This window comes from Cricetulus griseus, chromosome 2 (assembly GCF_003668045.3).
Source record: "Cricetulus griseus strain 17A/GY chromosome 2, alternate assembly CriGri-PICRH-1.0, whole genome shotgun sequence".
In the NCBI taxonomy this organism is placed as follows: domain Eukaryota; kingdom Metazoa; phylum Chordata; class Mammalia; order Rodentia; family Cricetidae; genus Cricetulus; species Cricetulus griseus.
Genome location: NC_048595.1, coordinates 398,783,603 through 398,808,487, shown reverse-complemented (window position 1 = coordinate 398,808,487; position 24,885 = coordinate 398,783,603). Strand labels below are relative to the sequence as shown.

The window sequence follows — 24,885 nt, the reverse complement described above, 5'->3', positions numbered from 1 at the left end:
CTGAGGACAGATAACTTTTACTTCAACATTAATAACGTGATCTGGGAAAAATGCCTTAAAATATTATTTCCTGAGTCTTGATAACAGTATTAAGTCTGCACAGAAAGGACCAAATGAAATAGACTAATGTTACAGGATTAACAGCTCTTGTATTTCAGACTAACAACACCACAAACTTACCAAGAATCTAGTTTAGATGGAATTCACATAAAATGTATAATAATAGTATAATCTATTTGTAGCCAAGATAAAGAAGAGTTTAAAACAAGGACTCTGCTATAGATTTGGATGTTGATTTCATTTTCAAACACAAAAATAGTTTCTTCTTTAGAAAGTGCACTAGGAGATCCCCCACCCCATTCATAATTGTAACTGATTTAGCATAAGCAGAGAACTGACCTCAAGAACATACCCAAGTTTTATAACCAATTCCTAGGTAACAGGCCTGAAAGGCATTTTAATCTGAATTTACTTTCCAACAATTTCAAATATAAGTTCTCATCTGCACGTAGATATATACAGGCACAAACACCCATTCATACACACAGTCATACACAATTTACTTTCTCTATCAGATCAGGGTAATTTTTTATTGCAGGTCTCTTTAAATATTGGCTAACAGAAAACCTATCCCCAACCTAATAGATTACACACATACACACAACCACTTCCACACTTCCTCACAGTGAAAGGCTCTCTGACAAGATACCAGAAGGTCAAGAGAGACAATGCTTTAATGGCTGGGCCTTGAGGACAATTCTGGTTGCATTTAAGTCTCGGTGTCAAATGCACTGAGTTTCCCTGCCGATATAATTTTTGGATCAGTCACTTCTGGAATCAGGCCATGGAAAAAGCAGGATAATTTCTCCCGATCTCTCCTATAATCCACAGTGGTAAGACAAGATTTCTTTTTGTTCTGGGCCATCGTTCCCATGATTGTGTGCTTCCCTTTCCCTTACAAACACCCACGTACATATAAGGAAGAGTTAAGGGGGAAAATTTTTAAAGAACTATTCTTTTGTCACTGGCACAAGTTTTGCATTCTACAGCATGAAAAGTCAGAACAGATTCGCTGGCTAATGTTCCTTAACATTCAAACATTAACAAGAACTACAGAAATGTTCAAAAGAGGAAGTGTACTTCCTTTCAGTGTGTGAACTCAGAAGCCCCTACATTAAGGCTTAGGGCTATTTGGAAGACAATGATACTGAAATCCAAATAATTCCAATAACTGAGACTGAGTTATTTTCTTTTCTGAGAACATCTTTTTCCTACTAAAAGCTGCTGCCTACTATTTGACCATTTTTTGACAGTTTATACACACTGATCCCAGATTATCTCTCTCCAAGGGCCTTTTAAACAATTCCACATAGAGACTTCTGACTCCGGATGTTTAGAGCAGCTAACAAAGGGAAATGGTTTTGACTCTCCAGCACTGAGAAGGTGCCTGCGTCAGTAGTAATAACACTCCCCATAGCTACTTCAAGCATCAGGCTGCACTTCAAGGCTGTCCATTCTGCAGTTGGAACTAAGCTCTTTAAAATAATGAGTGAAGGGCCTAATTCAGAGATCATTGTCAAAAACAACACAGGAAGTGATCATGTGAGAGAAGGGGAGAAAAAAAAAAGACTGAGTCAGGAAAGGAGCGCAAGGAGCTGATCCCAAATAAAATGACAAAAATTAAGGAAGAAGACACATTATGTATGTATATATGAACTAAAAGCACAGCATTTGCTTACTCTGGTGGGATGCCAGGACAACATTTATAGAAAAGCTTGATGTGTCATGATAAGGCTCAGCCATTGAGAAATAAGGCAATATTAAAAAAAAAAAAAAAATGACCAAGGTATTTTTTGGTCACAAAATGGTCTTTTTTCCTCCTCCCAGCCAACCCCTGTGAAAGCATCTCTATATATTTTTTATATATATATATATAATATAGAATCTGTTTTTGTTAAAAAGTATTTCAATGATCATATATATTTATCAAGGCATGATGGCTTTGGGGGTGGGGAGTGGGGATCCATCATGGGAGAGCTCAGAGGGGAAACGCAGGAAGGGGAGGCTGGGGTAAGAAGTGTAAGAAGAACCTGGGATGAAATAAATGCTTATCAAAGGGTGGCACCAACAGAAATTTCACTAATATTTTCCATTTTCAAGAAGTCACCAGTGACAGATTGGTGCCACAATCCCATCTCTTCTCTTGTACCCTCCCCCAATTCTTCCCACCACCAAGCACATTAATGCCTCATGGCTCTCTCTTCCACATGTCTCTTGGACCCATGCTATCTTGCATCCCAGGCTTGGTGGGTATTGGCCCATATGTCTCTGGCTCTAGGTATCTAATCTCAGAAACCATTGCCACTGATATTAATGGACTGTAGCTCTGTCACCTGCATGACGTTGATGCCACTGTTGGCAAGACGGGCAATACCCTCTGGACAGATGGCTTCCATGGCTACCATATTGGTGGCAATAAGGGCTGAAGGAGTGGCAGTGCCACTGCCTTCTGAACCTGCCCCACTGTCCAGGGGCAAAGTGCCCACACTCAGGGCGACACCTGGGCCTCCCTTTTTGTTCTGATGGGTCTTGATATGCTTTGACAGGTGATCACTCCTCATGAAACGCTTGGGGCACTCAGGGCACGCAAATTTCTTCTCACCTAAATAAAAAAAAGCAAAAGATAACTTAGTTCAAAAGTAGTCAAAATAAAGATTGGGTTGATATTTATCCTTCAAATCCCACTTAAGGGGGGGGGGCTAGAAAGATGGCTCAGAGGTTAAGAGCATAGACTGCTCTTCCAGAGGTCTTGAGTTCAATCCCAGCAATCACAACCATCTGAATGAGATTTGGTGCCCTCACTGTATATATAATAAATGAAAAAACCTTTTTAAAAAGTCCCATTTAAAATGGAGCTCCTTCTTAAAACCTTCCAGATTAATCCAAGTGCTCTTTGAGACACACTGTTTCACGTATAAATTGTTCAGGATTTTCAGTTATTTCATAGGCATATCATGTCTTCTCTTTGTCTACTACTCTTTTTCTCTTCCCTTAGGTCATACCTGTATGTGTGCGTTTATGTCTCTGAAGCTCATCTGAACGTGTGAAGCGCTTCCCGCAGTATGACCAGTTACACATGAATGGCCTCTCCCCTGTATGCCAGCGCAAGTGTGCCCGGAGATGTGAGGTCTTGCCATATACTTTGCCACATCCTTGAATGTGACAAATGTGCTGTTTCTTTTTACCAGGGTCTCCAGAGCCTCTAAGAATGAGAACATAATTAATAATTAATAATTAATTTATGGAGACAGAAATTAAGGAATCAAGAAGTGTCAGCAGCAATTACCTAACCCATTCTTTTGTTTTGGATACAGATCTCTCTATATATAGCTCTGGCTGTACTGGAACTCCATAAATTGACCAGGCTGGCCTTGAACTCAGAAATCCACCTGCCTCTGCTTGCTTAGCGATGGGATTAAAAGTGTGTGCCACCATACTTGTCACTAAGATTTACATTTTTTAAAAGTATTTTTTAGCCTGGCAGTGGTGGCACATGCATTTAATCCCAGCACTTGGGAGGCAGAAGCAGGTGGATCTCTGTGAGTTCGAGACCAGTCTGGTCTACAAAAGCCAGTTCCAGGACAGCCTCCAAAGCCACAAAGAAACCCTGTCTCGAAAAAACCAAAACAGTACTTTTTTAAGCTGGACAGTGGTGGCATCAACCTTTAATACCAACACCTGGAAGGCACTGGCAGGTGGATCTCTGTGAGTTCGAGGCCAGCCTGGTCTACAAAGTGAGTTCCAGGACAGCCACGGCTACATAGAAAATACAGTGACTACAAAGAAAAGAGTAAGACTTAAGAGAACTGTTACAGGCTAGTAAGAAAAAAATATTCAGGAGGAAACAAGACAGCTTAGCAGGTAAAGGTTCTTGCCACCAAGTATGACATTAAATTCAATCCCCAGAACACTTCCCTCAAGTGATCCTCCAACTTTTTATATGTATACCATGATACACAGCTTCCCAACTAAGCAAATGAATCTTTTCAGGGAATCAGATGCCCTCTCCTGGGCTCCACAGGTTGTATCTGCATGCACGTGGCATACATACATATATTCAAGAAACATTCATATACACAAAATGAGCAAATCTCTAGAAAATTCAGTGAAAGAAAAATCTTGGTGGAAAAATATACATCTTGATTAAGAGATGGGCAGTGATGGAGCACCTTTAATCCCAGGACTTGGGAGGCAGAGGCAGGCAGATCTCTTGAGTTCAAGACCAGCCTGGTCCACAAGATAGTCAGGGCTACACAGAGAAAGCGTGACTCAAGGAAAAAAAAAGCACCTGGAATAAATATATTTGTCTTTTTGAGTGATAACAGAACTGTTAAAACATGTAATTTTCCTAAAGCTACGGGGGTGGGGTGGGGGGGGACTCATTACAAGAAGCAGGTTTCTATTTATTGCTGTTTTGCAAACAATCTTTTTCTTTTTTCTTTTCAAGACGGGTTTTTTGTATTGCCTTGGCTGTCCTGCAACTCTATCTGTAAACTAGGCTGGACTCAACTCACAGAGACCCACTTGCCTCAGTGTTGTCCCCCACCCCTATCCCCACCACTGGAATTAAAGGTGTGCACTGCGACCTCCCAGCTATAAGAAATCTTACTGAAACAACAGATACTTGGTATTAATCATTAAGCTATCTAGCTCCATCTGACTTCTCTAGGCCAAAGAGAGATCAATTATAGTCCTAAATCTATATATACATGTATTTGTTTTGTTTTTGAGCTAGGGTTCCACTGTATAAACTCTAGCTAAACTAGAACTCACTATGTAGACAAGGCAGGATTGGAACTCATGAAGATCCACCCAACTCTTGAATTAAAGACATGTGCCACTATTCCTGACCAGCCTGAAATCTTTTTCTAAGATTTATTTATTTGATGTTTTGCCTGCATGAATATTTGTGGCCAAAGAGGCCAGAAGAGGGTGCCAGATCCTGTGGAACTGGAGTTACAGATGGTTGTGAGTTGCCACTTTAGTTCTCTGCAAGAACAACAACTGCCCTTAAATACTCAGCCATTGCAACCCAGCACTTGGGAGGTGGGGTCAGATGCTGCAAAAGGCTAATATAGTACATTTGAGTAGGTCATATTATGCAGCTCTTGTTTTTAGTTTTGATTTCTTATTGACTCTGAATGCTGGGCAAGTGTTCTACCACTGAGTTCATCTCCAGCTTGTGAGTTTATTTATTTACTTACCTATTATTGAGACAATGCCTCATTGTATAACCGTTGCCCTGGAACTTGTAGACCAGGTTGGCCTCAAACTTAGGGTTATCCTTCTGCCTCTGCCTCTGCCTCTGCCTCTTGGGTGATGAGGATTACAGCTACGTACCATTATGCCTTGTTCCATGAGATTTTTTTTTTTTTTTTTTTTGAGACAGCCTATTTTATTCAGTTCATGTTGGTCTTGAAGTGGCTTTTGGACTAGACTTATTCTCAAACTTGCAATTTACTGTCCATACCTTCCAAGTGCTAAAGTAGCAGATGTGAATCACTAACAAACCTGGCTTCATTGACTTTCTTGCATACTTTTTTGAAATGCAAGTGCTGTACCACAAAGCTGCATTTTACTAGCCCTTGTTCTCTTTTTATTTATTTTCATGTGCAAGAGCAAGTTCCAGGATAGCCAAAACTACATAGACAAATCTTGTCTCGAAAAACCAAACAAACAAAACAAACCTGAGCCATTACTCCAGGCCTAAATCTTAAGGGTGAAAGAAGGAATAGAGGTTCATCCTTGTAATCTCAGCTACTTGGGAGAATGAGGCACAAGAACCAAAAATTCAAGGCCAAGCAAGGATATTGTAGCAAGAACCTGATTCCATGTACAATAAAATAAGGAGCTGGATGTGGTGCCTCACATATTTAGTCCAAACACTGGTGAGGCAGAGGCAGGAGTATCTCTGTGAATGTGAGGCCAGCTTGGTCTGAACAGTGAGTTCCACAAGAGTCAAACATTGTACCCCACCCCACCCCCAAAAATAAAATAAGGACTGTTGAGTGTGGCAGCATGTCTTTAATCCCAACACTTGTGAGGCAGAAGTAAGAGATCTCTATGAGGCTGAATGGTGAGACCTTGTCTCAAAAACCTCTGGAGGCCAGGCTGGGCTCAAATTCAAGAGATTCGCCAGCCTCTCTGCCTTTGAGTGCTAAAATTAAAGGCATGCACCACTACACCTAGCCAGAGAACCAAATATAAAATATATTTCTGATTTCACCTCCCAAGTGCAAGGATGTTGTGTAGCAATATACTCTGGGGTTAAAACACACTATCTCCCATAAAACAGAGGATGAACAACTCAAAACAGTTTCAGGAAGCCCCTGAAACTGATCAGATTCACTAGGTCCCTTCCAAGAGTAAAAGATAAAGCCAGCCAGCCATGAGTTACTCTCAGACAAGCCAAGTTGCAAGGAGAAGACTCTCAAGAGCCCAGAGAGCTGCCTTGAAGGGGCTTAGACCAACTGATCTGGACAGAAGGGATACTGGCTGCCTGCATGCTCCAGTTCTTCAGCTTTTGTAAACTCATCTATGCTGGAGTAGGCTTTGGTGATTCAGACGTCTTTGAGTCACTTCTGCTCCTTTTCTTTTCTTTCTTTCTTTTTTTTGTGGGGGTGGGAGGTTTGAGACAGGGTTTCTCTGTACTGCTTTGGAGGCTGTCCTGGAACTAGCTCTTATAGACCAGGCTGGTCTTAAACTCACAGAGATCCACCTGCCTCTGCCTCCCGAGTACTAGGATTAAAGGTATGCACCACCAATGCTCAGCCTTCTACTCCTTTTCTGTAAGTAGCCCCTCACCCCATATTCCTTTAACTAATCCCAATAAAACTCACTGGTTCACCAAGTTGGGCTTTGATGCTACCATACTTTGGTCTGTCATGGGATCCTTTTTAGGTCCAAATGGCTAACTGTGATGCCCATTAGCACATCAAAGCACATGCTAGCCTCCAGGTTCTCTCAGCATAGCAAATACCTGTTACAGAGTCCATCCTGGCTCTTCTTACCCCACCACTACCCCTATACTTCTCCAGATCACTTTCCTCCCAAGCTTCTCGCTCCCATATAACCCTGTCATTTCCAATATGCACTCTCTTGCCTCTCACATTTTATCTTCCTTTCCCACTCTCTTCCCCGCTTCTCTCTCATGGCTGGGTCCAATCTATTGGCCATGTTTAGTCTACTACTTTCTCTCTCCGCTCTGGACTTTGACTGTACTCTCCTCATGTCTACAATAAAAACCTTCCCCTCAACCATACCTTGGAGAGGTCATGTCTGCACTTAATGCACCTGGTGTCAAAACCCTCACTTTATACACTCTCTATACAATACACTCTGGGGTTAAGTAGATACATGTATGTGTTGCATCTCCAGACAACATGCAATTACAGGCATGTGTGACCACACTGCTTTATTAAGTGCTGTGATTCAAACTCAGGACTCCATAAATGCTAGGTAAGCCCTTTACCAACTGAGCTACACACCCAGCCCTCCAATGTTTGTTTGTTTTTTTTGTTGGGGGGGTTGTTTTGGGTTTCTTCGTTCCTTTTTTTTTTGGTTGTGAGCCTACTCTTTAACGGCGGAGCTACTACCCGCCACACCCACCCACACCCACCCACACCCACAACCACACACACACACACCTGCTTTTTTTCTTAAAGACAGGGTTTGTCTGTGTAAAGCTCTGGCTGTCCCAGAACTCACTTTGTAGACCAGGCCTGCCTCTGCCTCCCAAGTGCTGCTAGAACTAAAAGCATGCGCCACCAGGCCCAGTTCCCTGTGTCTTGAATATATATATATGTATGTATGTATGTATGTATATATGTATATATGTATATATGTATATATTATAATATTATATATATATATATATGCCCTTTCCCTCTTATTTCTAAGTCCATTTTTAATTTATTTACATTCAAAAACAAAACAAACTCCATATTCAAGAGAATGAACTCACCTTCCTTCACTGTCTTTACAATAGGGGCATGTACATGCTTCCCGCCGAGTCCTCCTACCAGCTTGGGGTTGGGGATCAGGGCTGTTCTCTCCTTCTTCTCCACCTGCTGTCTCATCATGCATCCCATCACCACCAGATCCATGGAGGCCAAGTTGAGCTCCATGATCACCTGAAATAAAAAGAAAAGGAGAAAGGTGGCAGTGGACAGGATAGAACAGCTATAGAAACATCACTGATATTACATTCACAGTACCAACTTTTAATTACAGTTCTTTCTTCCATGAGTGGTGTGTGTAGTATGCTTGTCCAAGCCAGAGGTCATCATTTAGAAATCAGTTCTCTTCCACCACATGGGTTCTAATAATCAATCTCAGGCTATCAATCAGCCTTGATGCGAATGCCTTTATCTGCTGAGCCATCTCACTAGCCAATATGGCACCACTGCATCAAGATCTCTTTTTATAATCTGACATAAGGTCTTGCTTTGCCCAGGTTGTCCTTGAACTCCTAGGCTTCTGAATCAACCTCCCAAGTAAGTACCTGAGGGACTCCCAAGTGATTACAGGTTTAAGTTTACATAGTAGGTCCAGACTAACCTTGGCTAAAGAGTAAGACCCATGTCAAATAAAAAAGTCAACATGACATCAACATATTGGAATTTGTTCCCCATCCCTTTTAATAACAGTTTTAGAAAAGAACAGTTTAATCTTAAAATATGGTACTAGTTAAGCAATGAGATAAATTAAAGATTGGCCTTCCTGTGATGAAAATAACTAGGAAACCAGAGGCAGTTTAATGACAGTCTTGGGCAAACTGAGCTGTTACCTCTAGCATCCATTTCTGAAACAACTATAAATGTTATATCTTTTTATTTTCTTCAAAGTAAAGAAGTGTAGGTAAAGCCATGACCTAAAAGTTAAAACCTTGGGAATTACTAAAGCATGATGAAATTAAAATGTCAGTAACTGTAAAACAAATCACCATTCTAGGAACTGAGCCAAGGGCCTCCACATAGTAGGCAAGCATTCTACCAGTCTGAAGGCTAGTTTCCATATATTTCCAAAAATTCTACTTGGGATTCTGGTTTCTTATCTGTCATCTTGCTGTGATAAGTACCATGACAAAAAAAACAACTTGGGAAGCAAAGGATTTATTTCATTTTTTTGGGGGGGGGGTTTCTTTTATTCTTTTGTTTTTTTAAAGATTTTATTTATTATGTATACAACATTCTGCTTCCATGTGTATCTGCACACCAGAAGAGGACACCAGATCTCATAACCAATGGTTGAGAACTACCATGTGGTTGCTGGGAATTGAACTCAGGACCTCTGGAAGAGCAGTTGGCGCTCTCAACCTCTGAGCCATCTCTCCAGCCCTTTCTTTGAGATTTTCGAGACAAGGTTTCTCTATAGCTTTGTAGGGTGTCCTGGAACTGGGTTTATCTTATCTTACAACTCTTAGATCATACTCCATAATGAGGGAAATCAGGCCAGGAACTTGATACAAGAACCGAGAGACAGGATTGGCTTAATCTCCAAGGCTTGCTTATTCTGGTAGACTATCTAGGACCACCTATCCAGGAGAGACCCATCCCCCAGTGTGCTGGGTCCTCCTGTCAAGAAAATGGCCTACATACTTGTCTACAAGCAATCTGATGAGAGTATTTTTAATTCATTTATGTGTATGAGTGTACTGCATGTATTTGGGGTGCCAGAGAGATCAGAAGATAACATGGGCAACTTAATGAAAACCTCCTCTCCCTTCCTTTCCCCCCCAAAAATGTGAGGAGGGCTGAGAATATATGACAGAGCAAGCATAGATCTCTGAGAAAAACAAAGAAAAAAACACTGGGCATCATAGGGAGAAAAAAACCTAGGCATGGGAGCTGGAAAGATGTTGACTGCTCACAATTGCCTGTAACTCCAGTTCCAGGGGATTTGATCTCTATGGGCAGCAGGCATACACTTGATACACAAACCTTTTTTTGAGACAGGGTTTCTCTGTGGCTTTTTTTTTTTAATGTTTCCTGAATCATTTATTTTTTAAATTTTATTTATTTATTTATTACATATACAACATTCTGCTTCCTTGTATACCTGCACACCAGAAGAGGGCACCAGATCTCATAACAGATGGTTGTGAGCCACCATATTGTTTCTGGGATTGAACTCAGGACCTCTGGTAGAGCAGTCAGTGCTCTTAATCTCTGAGCCATCTCTCCAGCCCTCTCTGTGGCTTTGGAGGCTGTCCTGGAACTAGCTCTTGTAGACCAGGCTGGTCTGTGCACACCAATGACTGGTTATGATATACAAACTTAAATGTATTTTACATAAATACTTAAAACTGGTTCTCTGGGACTGGGTGGTGGTGGCACACCCCTTTAATCCCAGCACTTAGGATGCAGAGAGAGGAGAATCTGATCACTGTGAATTCAGGCCAGCCTGGTCTACAGAGGGAGTTCCAGGACAGGCTCCAAAGCTACACAGAGAAATCCTGCCTCAAAAAACCTAAATAAATAAATACCAACTAGTTCTCTGGCCATGTGTGGTGGCCCATGCCTTTAATCTCAGCATTTCAGAGGCAGAGGCAGAGGCAGAGGTCTCCGAGTTGTTTGTAGACCAGCCTAGTCTACAAAGTGAGCTCCAAGACAGCCAGGACTACACAGAGAAGTCCTGTCTCAAAAAAAAAAAAAAAAAAAAAAAAAAAAAAAAGAAAAAAAAATCCAATTATTCAATTACACAAGAAAATTTTTGAACGGCACCCCCGCCCCCCAAAACACAGACACATCTTTACTCCAGTACTAGGTAGACATATCTCTGTGAGTTTGAGACCAGCCTGGTCTACAAGAGCTAGTTCCTCCTAAGCCTCAGAGAAACCCTGCCTCAAACCACCACCCCCACACACCAAAAAAAAAAACAAAAAAAAACAAAACAAAAAACAAAACAACAAAAAAAAAAAAAACAAAAAAGTCTTTGAATATTCATGCTGAGAAGAATGGAATATGGCTGTAATTTCAGCACTAGCAGGCAGATATGCAGGAGGATAGTAAAACCAAAGCCAGTCTGGGCTATAAAGGGTTATCCTGTCATGCATTCACACACAAACAATAGTTTAATTGGTGACTGTTGGGGTGATATACTTTTTTAAATGATCTAACAAAACTTTCCTGAAGATCAGAGTGAAGAGCTAGTCATACGAGTTAGCCACAGAGGCCAGGAAGTGGTGTCCACACCTTTAATCCCAGCACTGGGGAAGAGACGAGGCAGGTGGATCTGTGAGTTCAAGGCCACCCTGGGCTATACGAAATTGATCCAGTCCAAAAGAGAAACAGCCAAGTAGTGGTGGCTTACACCTTTATTCCCAGTACTTGGGAGTTACATGCCTTTAATCCCAGCACTAAGGAGGCAAAGATAGGAAGGGATATGGCTAGGCAGAGAGAGGACAGGATCTCCCCTTGATCTGAGCACTGAGATAAGAACTCTAGTGGCTAGTTGCTCTGCTTCTCTGATCCTTCAGCTTTCACTCCCTGATAGCTTGACTCCAAGTTTTTATTATTAAGGGCAAAGAGAATTCATGCTACAAATTGTGATGGGAAGCATTATTTTTCCCCTCCCTTTTATATTTTCCGTAATTTTTTTTTATCAGTGAAAATATCTATGGAACCAAAAGTTTAGACTGTATAATTCTCTCTTTGGTATATTACCATTCCTTTTTTTTTTTTTTTTGGTTTTTCAAGACAGGGTTTCCCTGTGGCTTTGGAGGCTGTCCTGGAACTAGCGCTTGTAGACCAGGCTGGTCTCGAACTCACAGAGATCCGCCTGCCTCTGCCTCCCGAGTGCTGGGATTAAAGGCATGCGCCACCACCACCACCAGGCTACCATTTCTTTTTTTCTTTAAATTTTTTTTTTGGTAGATTTAAAAATGGGTAGTTTTCCATATGGTTAAGTAAAAAATGTTAATGGCTTTCACCACTAGATGTCACTGTGACTAAACGTTATACCACCCTCCTACATAGTTAAAGACAAAAAGGAGAAAAGAGGGGGTCTGAACAAATTTTAGGAACATAGATATTTTGGAAGTCTCTCCATTAAATCTAAATATTAATTTCGGTTTTGGTAATGTTCCCTAACTGTAAGTTTTGATAATGTTCCCAGCTAAAGCTTGAGTTTTGTCATCATCATGAATCAAAGAGTACAGGTTAGAAAGGAAGGTCATGATGCCGAATACCCGTAATTCCAGCACTCAGAAAGTGAAGTGACAAGAATATGGTCAGTCTGAGGTCACTGTCACATACTGAATTCAATGACAGCCTCAGCTACTCAGAGAGTAAAATAAAACAAAGCGTTTGAAAAACCTGTCTCAATTTCCCAACTGCTAGGATTCATAGGCAGAAGCCACCATTCCTGGCTATTGTGTACTTTCAGCATCAATTCATTCTCTAGCACAATAGCAGCACATAAATACAAGTAGAAATAGTTCACAAGCCAGGCATTGGTGGCGCACGCCTTTAATCCCAGCACTCAGGAGGCAGAGGCAGGTGGATTTCTGTGAGTTCGAGGCCAGCCTGGTCTCCAAAGCGAGTACCAGGATAGGCTCCAAAGCTACAGAGAGAAACCCTGTCTTGAAAAACCAAAAAAACAAAACAATAAATAAAACAAAAAAACAAAAACTTAAAACACTTATGAACTAAACTTCCAAACTGAACAAAAAAAACTGTCATTTATCCATTCCATACCCTCTATAATTTCTTCTCTAGGTACATTCTTAGAGAACATGAGCACAGTATCCCTGAACAATATCTCATTGGCGCTTGTAATACTCTGCTTTCATTGATATCCTCTTCTGACCTCTTCAGGCATTCAGGCACAAATGTGGTGTACACACATACACACAGGTAAGACATACACATAAAACAATAAATCTTACTGAATAAGACATATTTTAAAGTAGCTGAGGAAGTTACGTAATGTTAACCTCTGGTTTCTGCATATTTCTACACACCAACAGAGAATGTGGGTGTGCTCAAGTAAAGCTCTACAGTTAAAGAATGCTCCCAGCTCAATCATGTGGACTAGATTCAGGTACCAGAACCCACATAACAATCACTGTCCTGTGCACGCTTGTAACCCTAGGTCTTAGTTGGACAGAAACAAGAAGACAGAGGAAGTTTTCAGGTTAACAGACTAGCTGACAAGACAAACACAAGTCCCAAGTATGTCTGGGAAACCTGCCTTGAAAATAAATAAATAAAATGTAGGGAAAGGAGAAGGCTAAAGGAAGAAAGGTCGGAACTTAAATTCCCTCCCCCACCCTCAAAACACACACACACACACACACACTCTCTCTCTCTCTCTCTCTCTCTCTCTCTCTCTCTCTCGTGGTGTTTTTGTTTTTGTTTTGTTTTGTTTTTGGCTGTCTGGAACTTGCTCTGGAGACCAGGCTGGCCTCAAACTCACAGAGATCCACCTGCCTCTGCCTCTGCCTCCTGAGTGTTGGGATTAAAGATGTATGCCACCACTGCTTAGTGAAAAGTTCCCTCATCTCCTAAAAAACAAATCTTTGGGGGCAGGAGAGTTGGGTCAGCAGTTAAGGGCACTTGCTTCAAAAGACCAGAATCCAAATGGAGGTTCACAACCTCCTGCACCCAGCACATATGTGACACACAAGCATACATGCAGGCAAAACACTCATAAACATAAAATAATAAAAATAAATCTTATGCTGGGCGGTGGTGGCACATGCATTTAATCCCAGCACTCGGGAGACAGAGGCAGGTGGATCTCTGTGAGTTTGAGGCCAGCCTAGTCTACAAGAGCTAGTTCCAGGACAGCCTCCAAAGCTACACAGAGAAACCCTGCCTCGTAAAACCAAATAAATAAATAAATAAATAAAATCTTAAAAAAAAAAAGCAAATCCTTGTTATAACCTAGGTATTTCCTGTTGAAAAAAAAAAAAAAAAAACTTCAAACTAATTCAGCTAAGGCAGGCAAACAAAAATTAGGCAAATCCGAACTTGTATAACAGGTAATACTGCCCAGTTTCTATAAACAACTCACAGCCTAAAAAACATGGAAGCACATGTAAGGGGGCTGGAGAGATGGCTCAGAGGTTAAAAGCACTGGTTACTCTTCCAGAGGTCCTGAGTGTAATTTCCAGCAACCACATGGTGGCGCACAACCATCTGTAATGAGATCTGGTGCCCTCTTCTGGTGTGCAGATAGACATGGAAGCAGAATGTTGTACACAAAATAAATAAATAAAATCTTTAAGAAAAAAAAAAAAAAGCTTTCTACAAGGGGTTCTGAGAGACAGCTAACAGCTCCATGGCTAAGGGCACTGGCAACTCAGAGGATCTGGGTTCAATTCCCAGCATCCACACAGCTGTTCACAACTATCTATAACTCCATTCCAGGGGATCAGACACCCTCAGACATATAAAACACTCGTGCATATAAGATAAAAATAAATAAATCATTTTTAAAAAACATTTACACAGAAACAGTTTTCATTGGGTGTTGAGGTTAAACCCCTAATCATGGCAACTTGAGAAGTAGAGGCTGTAGGATCAGGAGTTGAAGTTTAGCCTCCACTACACAGCTAGAGGGCAACCTGTGTTACATAACACCCTGGAAATAGAAGAGAGGAGAGAACAGAAAGAACAGACTTTTTTTTTTGTTCCTGAGACAGTTTCTCTGTGGCTTTGGGGGCTGTGCTGGAACTAGCTCTTGTAGACCAGGCTGGTCTCGAACCCACAGAGATCCACCCGCCTCTGCCTCCCGAGTGCTGGGATTAAAGGTGTGCACCACCACTACCTGGCTGATAATACATATAGAAATGCTTCTCATATGATTTTTTGGTACAAAACGCTAATTCTGGCTGATTGTGCATGCTCCTATCTGTAATCCCAACAACATTCATTGGCTGAAGCAGGAGGACTGCCACAAGTTTGAAGCCAGCCTGTACTACATAGTATGTCTCAAGCCAATCTAAACTACAAATTAAGACTCCATCTCTGAAAAAAGAAAACATTTTTACAATGATTTCTAATGTTCACAGTCACTAGTCGAAAACACAAATTTTTTAAACAAATTAGGTCGGCAATCTGACCCCAACTTTAGTCAGACTGCTGGAAAACCAATCCCAGTATCACATTCAACTTAACTATTAGGACAAAACATTTTCCTGACCCTAATAAAACTTAGAAGATGTAGAATTTTTATTTTTAGTGCCTGAAATTTTCTTCATGAGTGAATTATAGACATCAAGATAAATCTGTTTATTCTCATGCCAAAGCCCAGCCCTATGTTCTCTCTCTGTTAGAACTCCTAAACATTCAACCAAACTCAATTTTTTAAAGCTGCCCCTATGCACATCCAAAGCAAGTTTTCAGTGTTTGACAGAGGCTGAGAGGGGAGAGATTTGCAAATTAAGAATATAAAATGAGAGAAAAGGCTACTGATAAAAAGACAAAGGTGTTGGTTAAAAAAGAAAAAAAGTCTGTGGTTTATTTAAAAACAGAACAAGCCAAACTAACAAAAAATAACTCTAGGAATCTATGTATCATTTCATTTTGGAAACTAACCTCAGTTAACAGGGTGGTCCCTTCCCTCACTACTACCACCCACCAGGAGCAAAGAATGAAAAACATGGGACACAAAAGTATGAGTTTATCTTGGTTCTAGATTTATGCCTTTGCTTGGGTATTCAGCACGGAAAGAATAAACATCAACAAGAAACCTTAAGCAAGCATTTTAAAAGTTATCTTTTATGTTAAATGTAAACAGACAAAATGAATGAGCATGAGGAACACTATAGTCTTCAGTATCTCTCATGACAGGTTTTCTGTGTTGCCCTGGCTGTCCTGGAACTCGCTCTGTAGACCAGGCTGGCTTTGAACTCAAGAGATCTGCCTGCCTGACTCCCCGGTGCAGAGTTTAAAGGCATGCCACACCACTGCCAAGCATTTTCTCTTTTAAGAAAAGAGTCATTGTGTATGTAACCCTGGCTGGCTTGGATTATATAGATCCAGGTTGACCTCCTCAGCCTGCCTCTGCCTCCAGAATACTGTAATTCAAGGTATGAACCCAAATATGGCCCAAAGCTGTAGTTTCTATGGCTACCTACCTCATTTCAGAACATAAAGATTGTTTCACAATCAGCCACCACTGGGTGGTGGTGGCCCACACCTTTAATCCCAGCACTCTACAGAGCTAGTTCCAAGACAGCCAGAGCTACACAAAGAAACCTTGTCTTAAAAAAAAATAAGAAAATAAATAAAAAAGATTGTTTCACATTCAATGGGCTTTCTACTACACTGTACTGGGAACAGTTTGAAAGTATTGTTAGAGTTTTCTAGTATGCAATACTGTATCAGAAAAGAGGATAAAATAAGATATTTTGTAACAACTATATAGCTGGAAGTCTAAGTCTCTATGTAACTATACCTCCTTTTTTTGTTTGTTTTTTTTTTTTGTTTTTTGAGACAGGGTTTCTCTGTATAGTTCTGTAGGCCAGGCTGGCCTTGAACTCACAAAGATCCACCTGCCTCCTGCCTCCCAATTGCTGGGATTAAAGGTGTAGGCCACCACAGCCAGGCTTTTTTCTGTTAATCTTTTTATTGTATTTAATTATAAATTAGATCTAAGTGTTAGTGGCTCCTACAGGTAAATTATGTTAGCTTGGGCTACAGAATAAGACTCTGTGCACTACTGGGTGACACACACCTTAAATCCCAACACTATAGATGCAGAGGCAGGCAGGACTCTGTGAGTTCAAGGCCAACATCTACAAAGGGAGTCCTAGTACAGCCAGAGCTATACAGAGAAACCCTGTCTCCAAAAAACAAAACAAAGAAACAAACAAAAAACAAAACAAGCCGGGCGTGGTGGCACACGCCTTTAATCCCAGCACTCGGGAGGCAGAGGCAGGTGGATCATTGTGAGTTCAAGACTAGTCTGGTCTACAAGAGCTAGTACCAGGACACCTCCAAAGCCACAGAGAAACCCTGTCTCAAAAAACCAAAAAAGCAAAACAAAACAAAACAAAAAACAGAACAAAAAACAAAGACCCTATGTCCAACTCCCCCCAAATATACTAGCTCAAAATACACACACACACACACACACACACACACACACACACACACACACACACACACACTGACCTACATGATAAATTTTAAAACTTATTTTTGCTGGGTGATGGTGGTGCACACCTTTGATCTCAGCACTCGGGAGGCAGAAGCAAGCAGATCTCTTTAAGCCTGGTCTACAGAAGGAGTTCCAGGGCAGGCACCAAAGCTACACAGAAAAACTGTCTCAAAAAACAAACAACAACTTTGGGGGGGAAACAAGGAATCACTATGTAGTTCAAACTGGCACTGAGCCTCTTGCCTCATCCTCCCCTGACAAAGGACACACACCAGACTCACAATGTATTTTAAAATAACGCACTCTTTTAAAAAGACTTTCATTTTTATTTTATGGCTCTGATTTTTGGCTTTTTCTAAGATCATTCTGTTGGTTTTCATGGGGTTTTTTTTGTATTGTTTTTTGAGATAGGACTTCCCCATATAGCCAGCAGCTTGTGAGAGAGAGACAGAGAGACAGAGACAGAGAGAGAGACAGACAGAGACAGAGAGAGAGTGTGTTGGTGGGGAAAGAGTTGTTGAGACATGAGTTTTTCAATGTAGCCCTGGCTGTCCTGGAACTCACTCTGTAATCAATTAAGACATTTTCCCCTCAATTATGAGCGACAACCAATGAGAAGACTGTTCAAGTTTAATCATCACAATCTGTAACCTATGTGGTCCGAAGACCAAAAGAAGGCTATTGAGCTAGCTAGCTTCCTGAACCAACCAAGATATGAGGAGTTGCATGCTTCCTGCTCCTGTCACTGAAGGAAGGAGGTACTATCCCAGTAGCCATGCCTTCTCCACAAAATGTAGTATATTCAACACATTTAATCACACAAAACTGTCAGCCAAAATAAACATCTTCTTCCTTAAAAGACAAAGGCAAGCAGATCTGTGAGTTCAAAGTCATCCTGTCTACATGGTGAATTCCAGGACAAATTTCACACACACACACACACAGGGGGTTGGGGCAGGCAGAGACCTACTACTCTTCCAGAGGAACCAGGTTTGATTCCTAGAACCCATCCACATGGCAGGCTACCAACTACCTCTAGATCCAGGGTATCTGATAACTCCCTTTTCTGGCCTCCACGAGCACCGCAAATTCATGTAGTCCATACACATGCATGCAAAACACCCATACACATAAAATAAAAAAGAAATGAAGGAGGAAGCTGAGAAGAAAGGCAACCCTAGAAGTAAAGAGTAGTTTTACATTTTTTTTTTTTTTTAATTTTTGTGGTGGGACTGATCATGACAGCACATGTCTGTGATCCCAGCATTCATAGGGACTGACCAAATTCCAAGGTTACCAAAAAAAAAAAAGGACTTTTCAGTATGGTCCTGAGATGAATCCAGTATTTAGACACATGTTAGACATGCACTGTACCAGTTAGCAATCCTGGTCTTTTGTTTTGTTTTATTTTTTGAGACAGAATTTCTGTATAGCTTTGGAGCCTATGGTGACACTCACTCTGTAGACCAGGCTGTCCTCGAACTCACAGAGATCTGCCTACCACTGCCTCTCAAGTGTTGGGATTAAAGGGGTGGACCACCACCACCTGGCTCCAATCTTACAATCTTTGAGACAGGGTTTCTAAATAGCCCTGGAACTATGTAGATCAGGAAGGCCTTGAGATCACAGATATTCACTTGCCTCATCAAGTTTTACATTTTTTTTTTCCCAAGACAGAAACTCTGTGTAATAGCTCTGGCTGTCCTGGAACTCACTTTGTAAATCAGGCTGGCCTCCAACTTGAAAAGATCCGCCTGCCTCAGCTTCCCAAGTGGAGGCAGCCAGGCTACCTCACTTTTACATTCTTAAAAGGGTTTTTTTGAAAAACAAATTGCAAACCATGGGGCTGGGGATATATCAGGCTAGTGTGCAAGAGATTCAGAAGGCCATATATGTTCAATCCCTATCACGGCTGGGTAAGGGGAAAACCAAAGAGAATATGAAATATGACTGAGAATATATGTGGCTCTCAAGACCTAAATTATTTAGTACCTGACCCTATGCAGAAAGCTCACCAAACTTTATTTTGTGGTACCAAGACACAGGACATTACCCAGAAGTAGCCCTTTCTCATCAGATTAACTAAAAAAACATTTCTATTGAATCAGCTCAACATGTCTTAAATAAACCATTTTACACTTGCCTGATTAATTACTCCTTGAAGGGACATCTCAGAAGGGTCTATTCCCCCCTTTGGATTCAATAGTTTCAGGGAAGCATTAGAGTTAGTTTGTAATAAATGCAAAAGAATGGATGTCTTACCTGGGGCATTTGCTATAGCCAAAGGCAGGCCTGGAAGCTGGTGCACCTGGATCCCTGAAGTGCCCAATGCACTGAGGTTAATGGTCTGGAGGCCTGGCATGGAGGAAAGTTGTGCAGCATTCACAGTGACTGTGCCAGCAGGAATGGAGGCAGCTGAGGCAATGGGTGTAAGGGTAGTATTGCTGCTGCTAGTCTGCCCCAAGGAAACGCCCTGCATAGGGGCCAAGGTGATTGTCTGGGCTTGTGGGTTCTGAACTTGAAGGTTCTGCAGCTGAAGAGTCTGCCAACTGACCTGTCCGTTGGGCCCCACTGTTGGTGTCCGAATGATGATGGGACCAGAGTTCTGAACAGCCTGAAGCTGAAGGTTCTGGAGGGTTTCCTGGGAAATAGCTTGAGTTGTGAAGGTTTGCCCTGATAATGGTGCTGCTTGGAGGGCCTGAAGAGCTTGTCCCCCTTGAACTAGCTGAGGCTGAATAAGAATTTGTTGTTGCTGTGTCTGACTTTGCTCTCCTTCTTTTTGCTGACTTCCTTGCAGTGAGCCTCCTGATGTCTGGTTCTGCTGGATGTTGAGAGAATCGGACCCTTGTAGCCCACCAACCCTCTGGGGTGTCTGGCCTTGAGAACTGGTTCCTGACGATCCGCTGGTGGTAAAGTTCATGATTCCCATGTTGCTGGTGGTAGTAGTTGTAGAGTAGCTATTGGCATTGGTGAAAAAGGAGCTGGAGCTAGCTTGTGATGACACCAAGCTGGCAGAACTGATAGCAGTCCCTGAGGTAACAGGCTGTGAGCCGCTCTCCTGGGATCCAGAACTGCTGATGGTGACTGCCTGAGAGCTGGGAGTCAAGGTAGCTGCAGAAACACTGTTGACAGGCAGCAAGGTGATGTTCCCATTCAGGGCCACTGGAACGTTGGTCACATACTGAGTCTGTCCTGAGAGCACATTATTTGCAAGGCCTTGGAGGGGGACAGCCTGCTGGAGTAGATTTGGCATAGCAGCAATTATGTTGCCCCCACTTCCTCTATTTGTGATGATCTGTTGGTTTGCACCCGGTATGATCTGTATTTGACCAGAACCATCCTGCTGCACTTGAGCCCCAGTGGCAGCAAACTGCAGCTGCTGCCCATCAACAGTCTGGAACTGTGGGATTACTTGATACTGAATATTAGGCATTACTCCAGGTAGACCTGTCAGAACTTGCTGGTTTTGTAAGTTGGGGGTAGCAGCCACAACATACTGCCCACCAGAGACTGTACGATTCTTGGAAGACTCGCTGCCATTGCTGCCATTGGTACTGTTGCCACTCTGTTCCTTTGAGGTAGGGGTAGCCCCAGAGGAGGAAGAGATGATCTGCCAGCCATTGGCACCCTGTGAAAGTTGTGTGGCTGTGAGGTCAAGTTCACCTGTGCCCCCTGACTGACTCGGACCCTGGGAGTTGTTGCTGTTCTCATTGGGTGACTCAATTCTGCTGCAGGTTGCTGCCAGCAGAGCCAAAGGAGATGGCTGGGATTCCTGGCCAGAAGAGAGGAAAGGAGTTAGTGGCACCCAATAGCCTGCCTAGGGGGCAGTATTCAACAGACAAACAGCAACAATGCAGGCATATAAAGAGCAAAAACCAGAAATAAAATGCTGACTTTTGTGTACTGTTCCAACTTTCTTATTTGGGGACCCTCTAGATCATCTATCTTTCTGTGTGTACTTCACTACTGTATTTTTTTTCTCCCAGCTTTTTGATTAAGGAACTTTCTAAGAATATTTACACCCTCAACACCTTCCCCACCTTTGACTGATCACTCACCTGCCCTCCTCCGACACCACTGCTGCTGCTACTGCCTGTGCTGCTGCTCCGAGTCTGAGAAAAAGATGCACCACCACCATTACCGTTACCCCCGTTATTGCCACCAACACCTTTTTCAATCTTCACGGCTGTCACTTCATCCATGGAGTGATCTTGATCTAAAAATAATTACAAAACAATAACTTAAAGTGGAAGAAGGAGAAAAAAAATCACCCAAAGGTTTAAAATAAGGCTCTGATAACCAGCCTAATGACTAATAGAATGTTTAAAAGCAGAGTAAAAAAGGAAATAGGGCCAGATATAGATATGGTGATAGGCCTGAAATCTCAGAATTTGGAAGTGGAGGCAAGAGGGACATGGAGGCAAGAGAAATAAGAGTTCAAAGAAATTTTCAGTTACATCAGTTGAGATGCCAGCATCTCATGCCAGGCATGCAGAACAGGCATGTGCCTCAATGGTGTCCAAGATGGGCCACTATTTCCCCATGTACAAAATTAAAGTCAAAAACCATTCAAAAAGCGCTTTGGGCTGGGCAGTGGTGGCGCACGCCTTTAATCCCAGCACTCCGTAGGCAGAGGCAGGTGGATCACTCTGAGTTTGAGACCAGCCTGGTCTACAAGAGCTAGTTCCAGGACAGCCTCCAAAGCCACAGGGAAACCCTGTCTTAAAAAACCAAAAAGAAAGCGCTTTCGAGCTGGATGGTGGTGGTGGCAGCAGTGAAGGCACACACCTTTAATCCCAGCACTTAGGAGGCGGAGGCAGGCAGATCTCTGTGACTTCAAGGCCAGCCTAGTCTGCAGAGTGAATTCCAGGACAGCCTTCAAAGCCACAGAGAAACCGTGTCTCAAACCCCCATCCCCACCCCCACCCCCCAAAAAAGTGCTTTGGAAGCCAGGCATGGTGACTCACACCTGTTCATCAGTTCTAAGTCTATCTGGACTAGAGTGAGACCTGGCCTTAAACAAGACAAATAGCATTTCTGAAAAAGGGAATTTGAGGGCAGTATCTCAGGAATACTAGTTGCCCCTAGTGTTGGCATGGCACACTCTGTAATCTCAGCACTCAGGAGGAAGAGGCATGAGGATGGCTAAAAGTTTAAGGCCAGCCTGGTTTTCATAGTACCACACAGACCCTGTCTCAAAAGTAAAAAAAAAAAAGCATTCTGGGAGGAAGAAGAGACCCAACATGTGGTTGGATGGAAAAATGTGCTAAAATTAGGATTAAGAGAGATGGAGAAAGACCAAGTGTAAAGCTAAATAAATAAAAACAGGAACAGACAGAGTACATCATAAGTACCGATAGGGACACTTCTGAGGATACAGGTAAGGGGCTAAAGTGGTCTAGGGCTTAGAACCCAGGTTTGGGGCTGAGAGGGCGGGCCTTAGAAGGAAGGGGCGTTTTCGGGGTGAGGGGCGTGGAAAGGGCGGGTCAGATGGGGGAAGGGAAATGTTCGGGGGTGCGGGGGAGGGCCTGGGGCAGGCAGTGACCGGAGGGCGGACCGGGGAGGCGGTTGGCCCAGGCGGGGCCTGCACTGGTCGGGCCGCCCCCGCGGCGCCAGCCCCCGACGGGAGGAGCCTCAGGCGGCAGGCCGAGTAGTGGGGGGTAAGGCCCGTCCCCCGTGGCCGGGGCGGGCAGGGGGCGGGCGAGGCCACGCTGCCCCCTCCCCCGGGGCGGGTGGCCCATCCCCCTCCTCCTCCGAGGCCCCGCGACTGCCCCTTCTCCCTCCCTTCCCTCCGCCCCGGGCGGGACCAAGGCCGCCGCCGCCGCCTCCCGCCCGCCCCCCCTCACAGCGGGGACCGCCCGGTCGGCCCTCGCGCGCGCCCCCTCACTCCCCTCCCACCCCTAGGCATGGAGTGGACTCATCCTTACCGCTCATGGTGGCAGCTGAGGGGCGAGCTCAAGGGGGTCCTGTCCGGGGGGGTTGGGGGGGGCCAGGAAAAACGCGGACGCTGACGAGGCAAGCGAACCCGGACCGGACAGGGAGGGGGGGTAAGGAGGAGGGAGCAGCGCGCCACAAGCCCGGCCTAGTCTCCGCCCCTTATCTGCTGCCCCGCCCAATGAAGGAGGGAGAAAGGAGAGCCTTGCAGTAGAAAGGCGGGCAGACGACCCAATGGGAAGACTCGTTCCCTCGCAAAGGCGGGTAAGACCAACTTGCGTGCTGGTGTCCGCCTTAAAAGGCCGCCCTCTCAGCTCTAACAGCCAATAAAAGCTTCAGGAAGTGAGAGTGGGCGGGACATAAGGAAGATCGACTTGGAGAGAAACCAGTGATTCGCCGGGCGGGCTCCGTGAACGGTGGTGATAGGACGAGCTTAGGAAGGAGTGACAGGACAAGGACCAATTAGAATCTTGAGCATGCCGGGGCAAAGTCCGTTTAGTAGGAGAGTAAGAAATAGGCCGGAATGGGATAGGATCAAGCTATCTAAACCAATCAGGATTCAGGCGGGCAGTTAAGAAAGTTCTGATTGGTCAATAACTGAGACGATCCGGAACAGGATGCATATTGACATGAGCTCACAGCCAATTAGACGCCGAATAAAAGGCGAAGGCTGGAACTTGGAATGGGGAGAGGAGACCTGGCTTCCTCCTCAGATACTCAGGCCAATGAGGGGAAGAAAAAGCCCTGGCACCGCCTCTAGCTTGGCCAATGGTCGTTTGTGGGGCCGCCCATCGTGAGGAGGGAACAGGGGCTGTGCCAAAAGGAGTTCGTCGCCATGTTGGCCCTGCTCGGGAGACTTCCTTACGTCGTTAGGTTGTACACTCCAGCTGAGCCCTGCAGCTCTACAAGTGTCCCTGCCGAGGCGGGCGAGCGCCGCGTGTTTCGCCACACGGGATCGCTCCAGTTTTCACATCTCGCACCCGACACCCTCTCGAATCCCACCCCTGCAGGGGTGGGTGGGCGGCTCCCCCTGGCCGTGGGTGGAAGCCCTGCGGCGGCGGGCGGGACGAGAGCTTGGTGACGGCCCTCGAGAGCTCAGTCAGTTCTGAGCTCACCAATATGGAAGGCTTTCGGGAAACTCTAGCAAACGCCATTTTCTTAAGCTGTCCCGAACGCGCTAAGTCGAGGGCCCAGAACTCTTTGAGACTGACTAGAAAACTTCCGGGATCAAAGCTCTCCTAAACTACTCCCTTTTCACTTCGTTACTCGTAAACACCGCTTCAGCAGAAAGCACAGTAACCTAGTTACTTCCTTTTGCAATCACAAAGGTTCACGATTTTGCCCCAGGCACTTCAATCCTCGGCTTCCATTTTGCCTCCAAAAACCTTTAGCACTTACAGTGAATACTACTAGCTGAATTCTCCTTTAGACAGCTTAAAGCACTTTGAAGATAGAAACTGAGGTATCTGCTGCCTCTGAGGTGGCCTAGGAAAAAATAAGTGACAGCTCAGTTATCTGTGCTGGATGTCCCAGTTAGATAAGCATTTAGTACTACTTATGTCAAGCTCATAAGAAAAATATTGTCAGACATGGTGGCCCATACCTTTAATTCTAGCACTTGGAAGGCAAAAGCAGGAGGAACTCTGAATTCGAGGCCTACCTAGTCTAAATAATGAGCTCTATATGCAGAAAGGTCCTGTCTCAAAACAACAACAATGAAAATTAAGATAAAAAATTAACTATCAAGGCGTTGGTGGAACACGCCTTTAATCCCAGCAC

The 24,885-nt window shown here is 43.7% G+C and overlaps 1 protein-coding gene across 3 annotated transcripts; it reads right to left on the bottom strand.

Annotated features, from left to right (window-relative positions):
• Nucleotides 1–129: 129 nt before the first annotated feature.
• Sp1 (Sp1 transcription factor) lies at nucleotides 130–23,354 on the bottom strand. 3 transcript variants are annotated; one of them, XM_027396695.2, is made up of 6 exons: nucleotides 23,100–23,354; nucleotides 21,231–21,388; nucleotides 19,435–20,944; nucleotides 8,024–8,192; nucleotides 3,063–3,262; nucleotides 130–2,662 (listed from the first exon to the last, which is right to left on the bottom strand). In XM_027396695.2, the coding sequence occupies exons 1-6, from the start codon at nucleotides 23,104–23,106 to the stop codon at nucleotides 2,349–2,351; spliced, it is 2,358 nt and encodes a 785-aa protein (XP_027252496.1). In that variant the 5' UTR covers nucleotides 23,107–23,354; the 3' UTR covers nucleotides 130–2,348. The 3 variants fall into 3 exon arrangements, with proteins under 3 accessions (XP_027252496.1, XP_027252498.1, XP_027252497.1); XM_027396697.2 differs by having other exon boundaries at nucleotides 19,435–20,800; XM_027396696.2 differs by lacking the exon at nucleotides 23,100–23,354 and adding an exon at nucleotides 22,527–22,663.
• Between the last annotated feature and the right edge of the window lie 1,531 nt (nucleotides 23,355–24,885).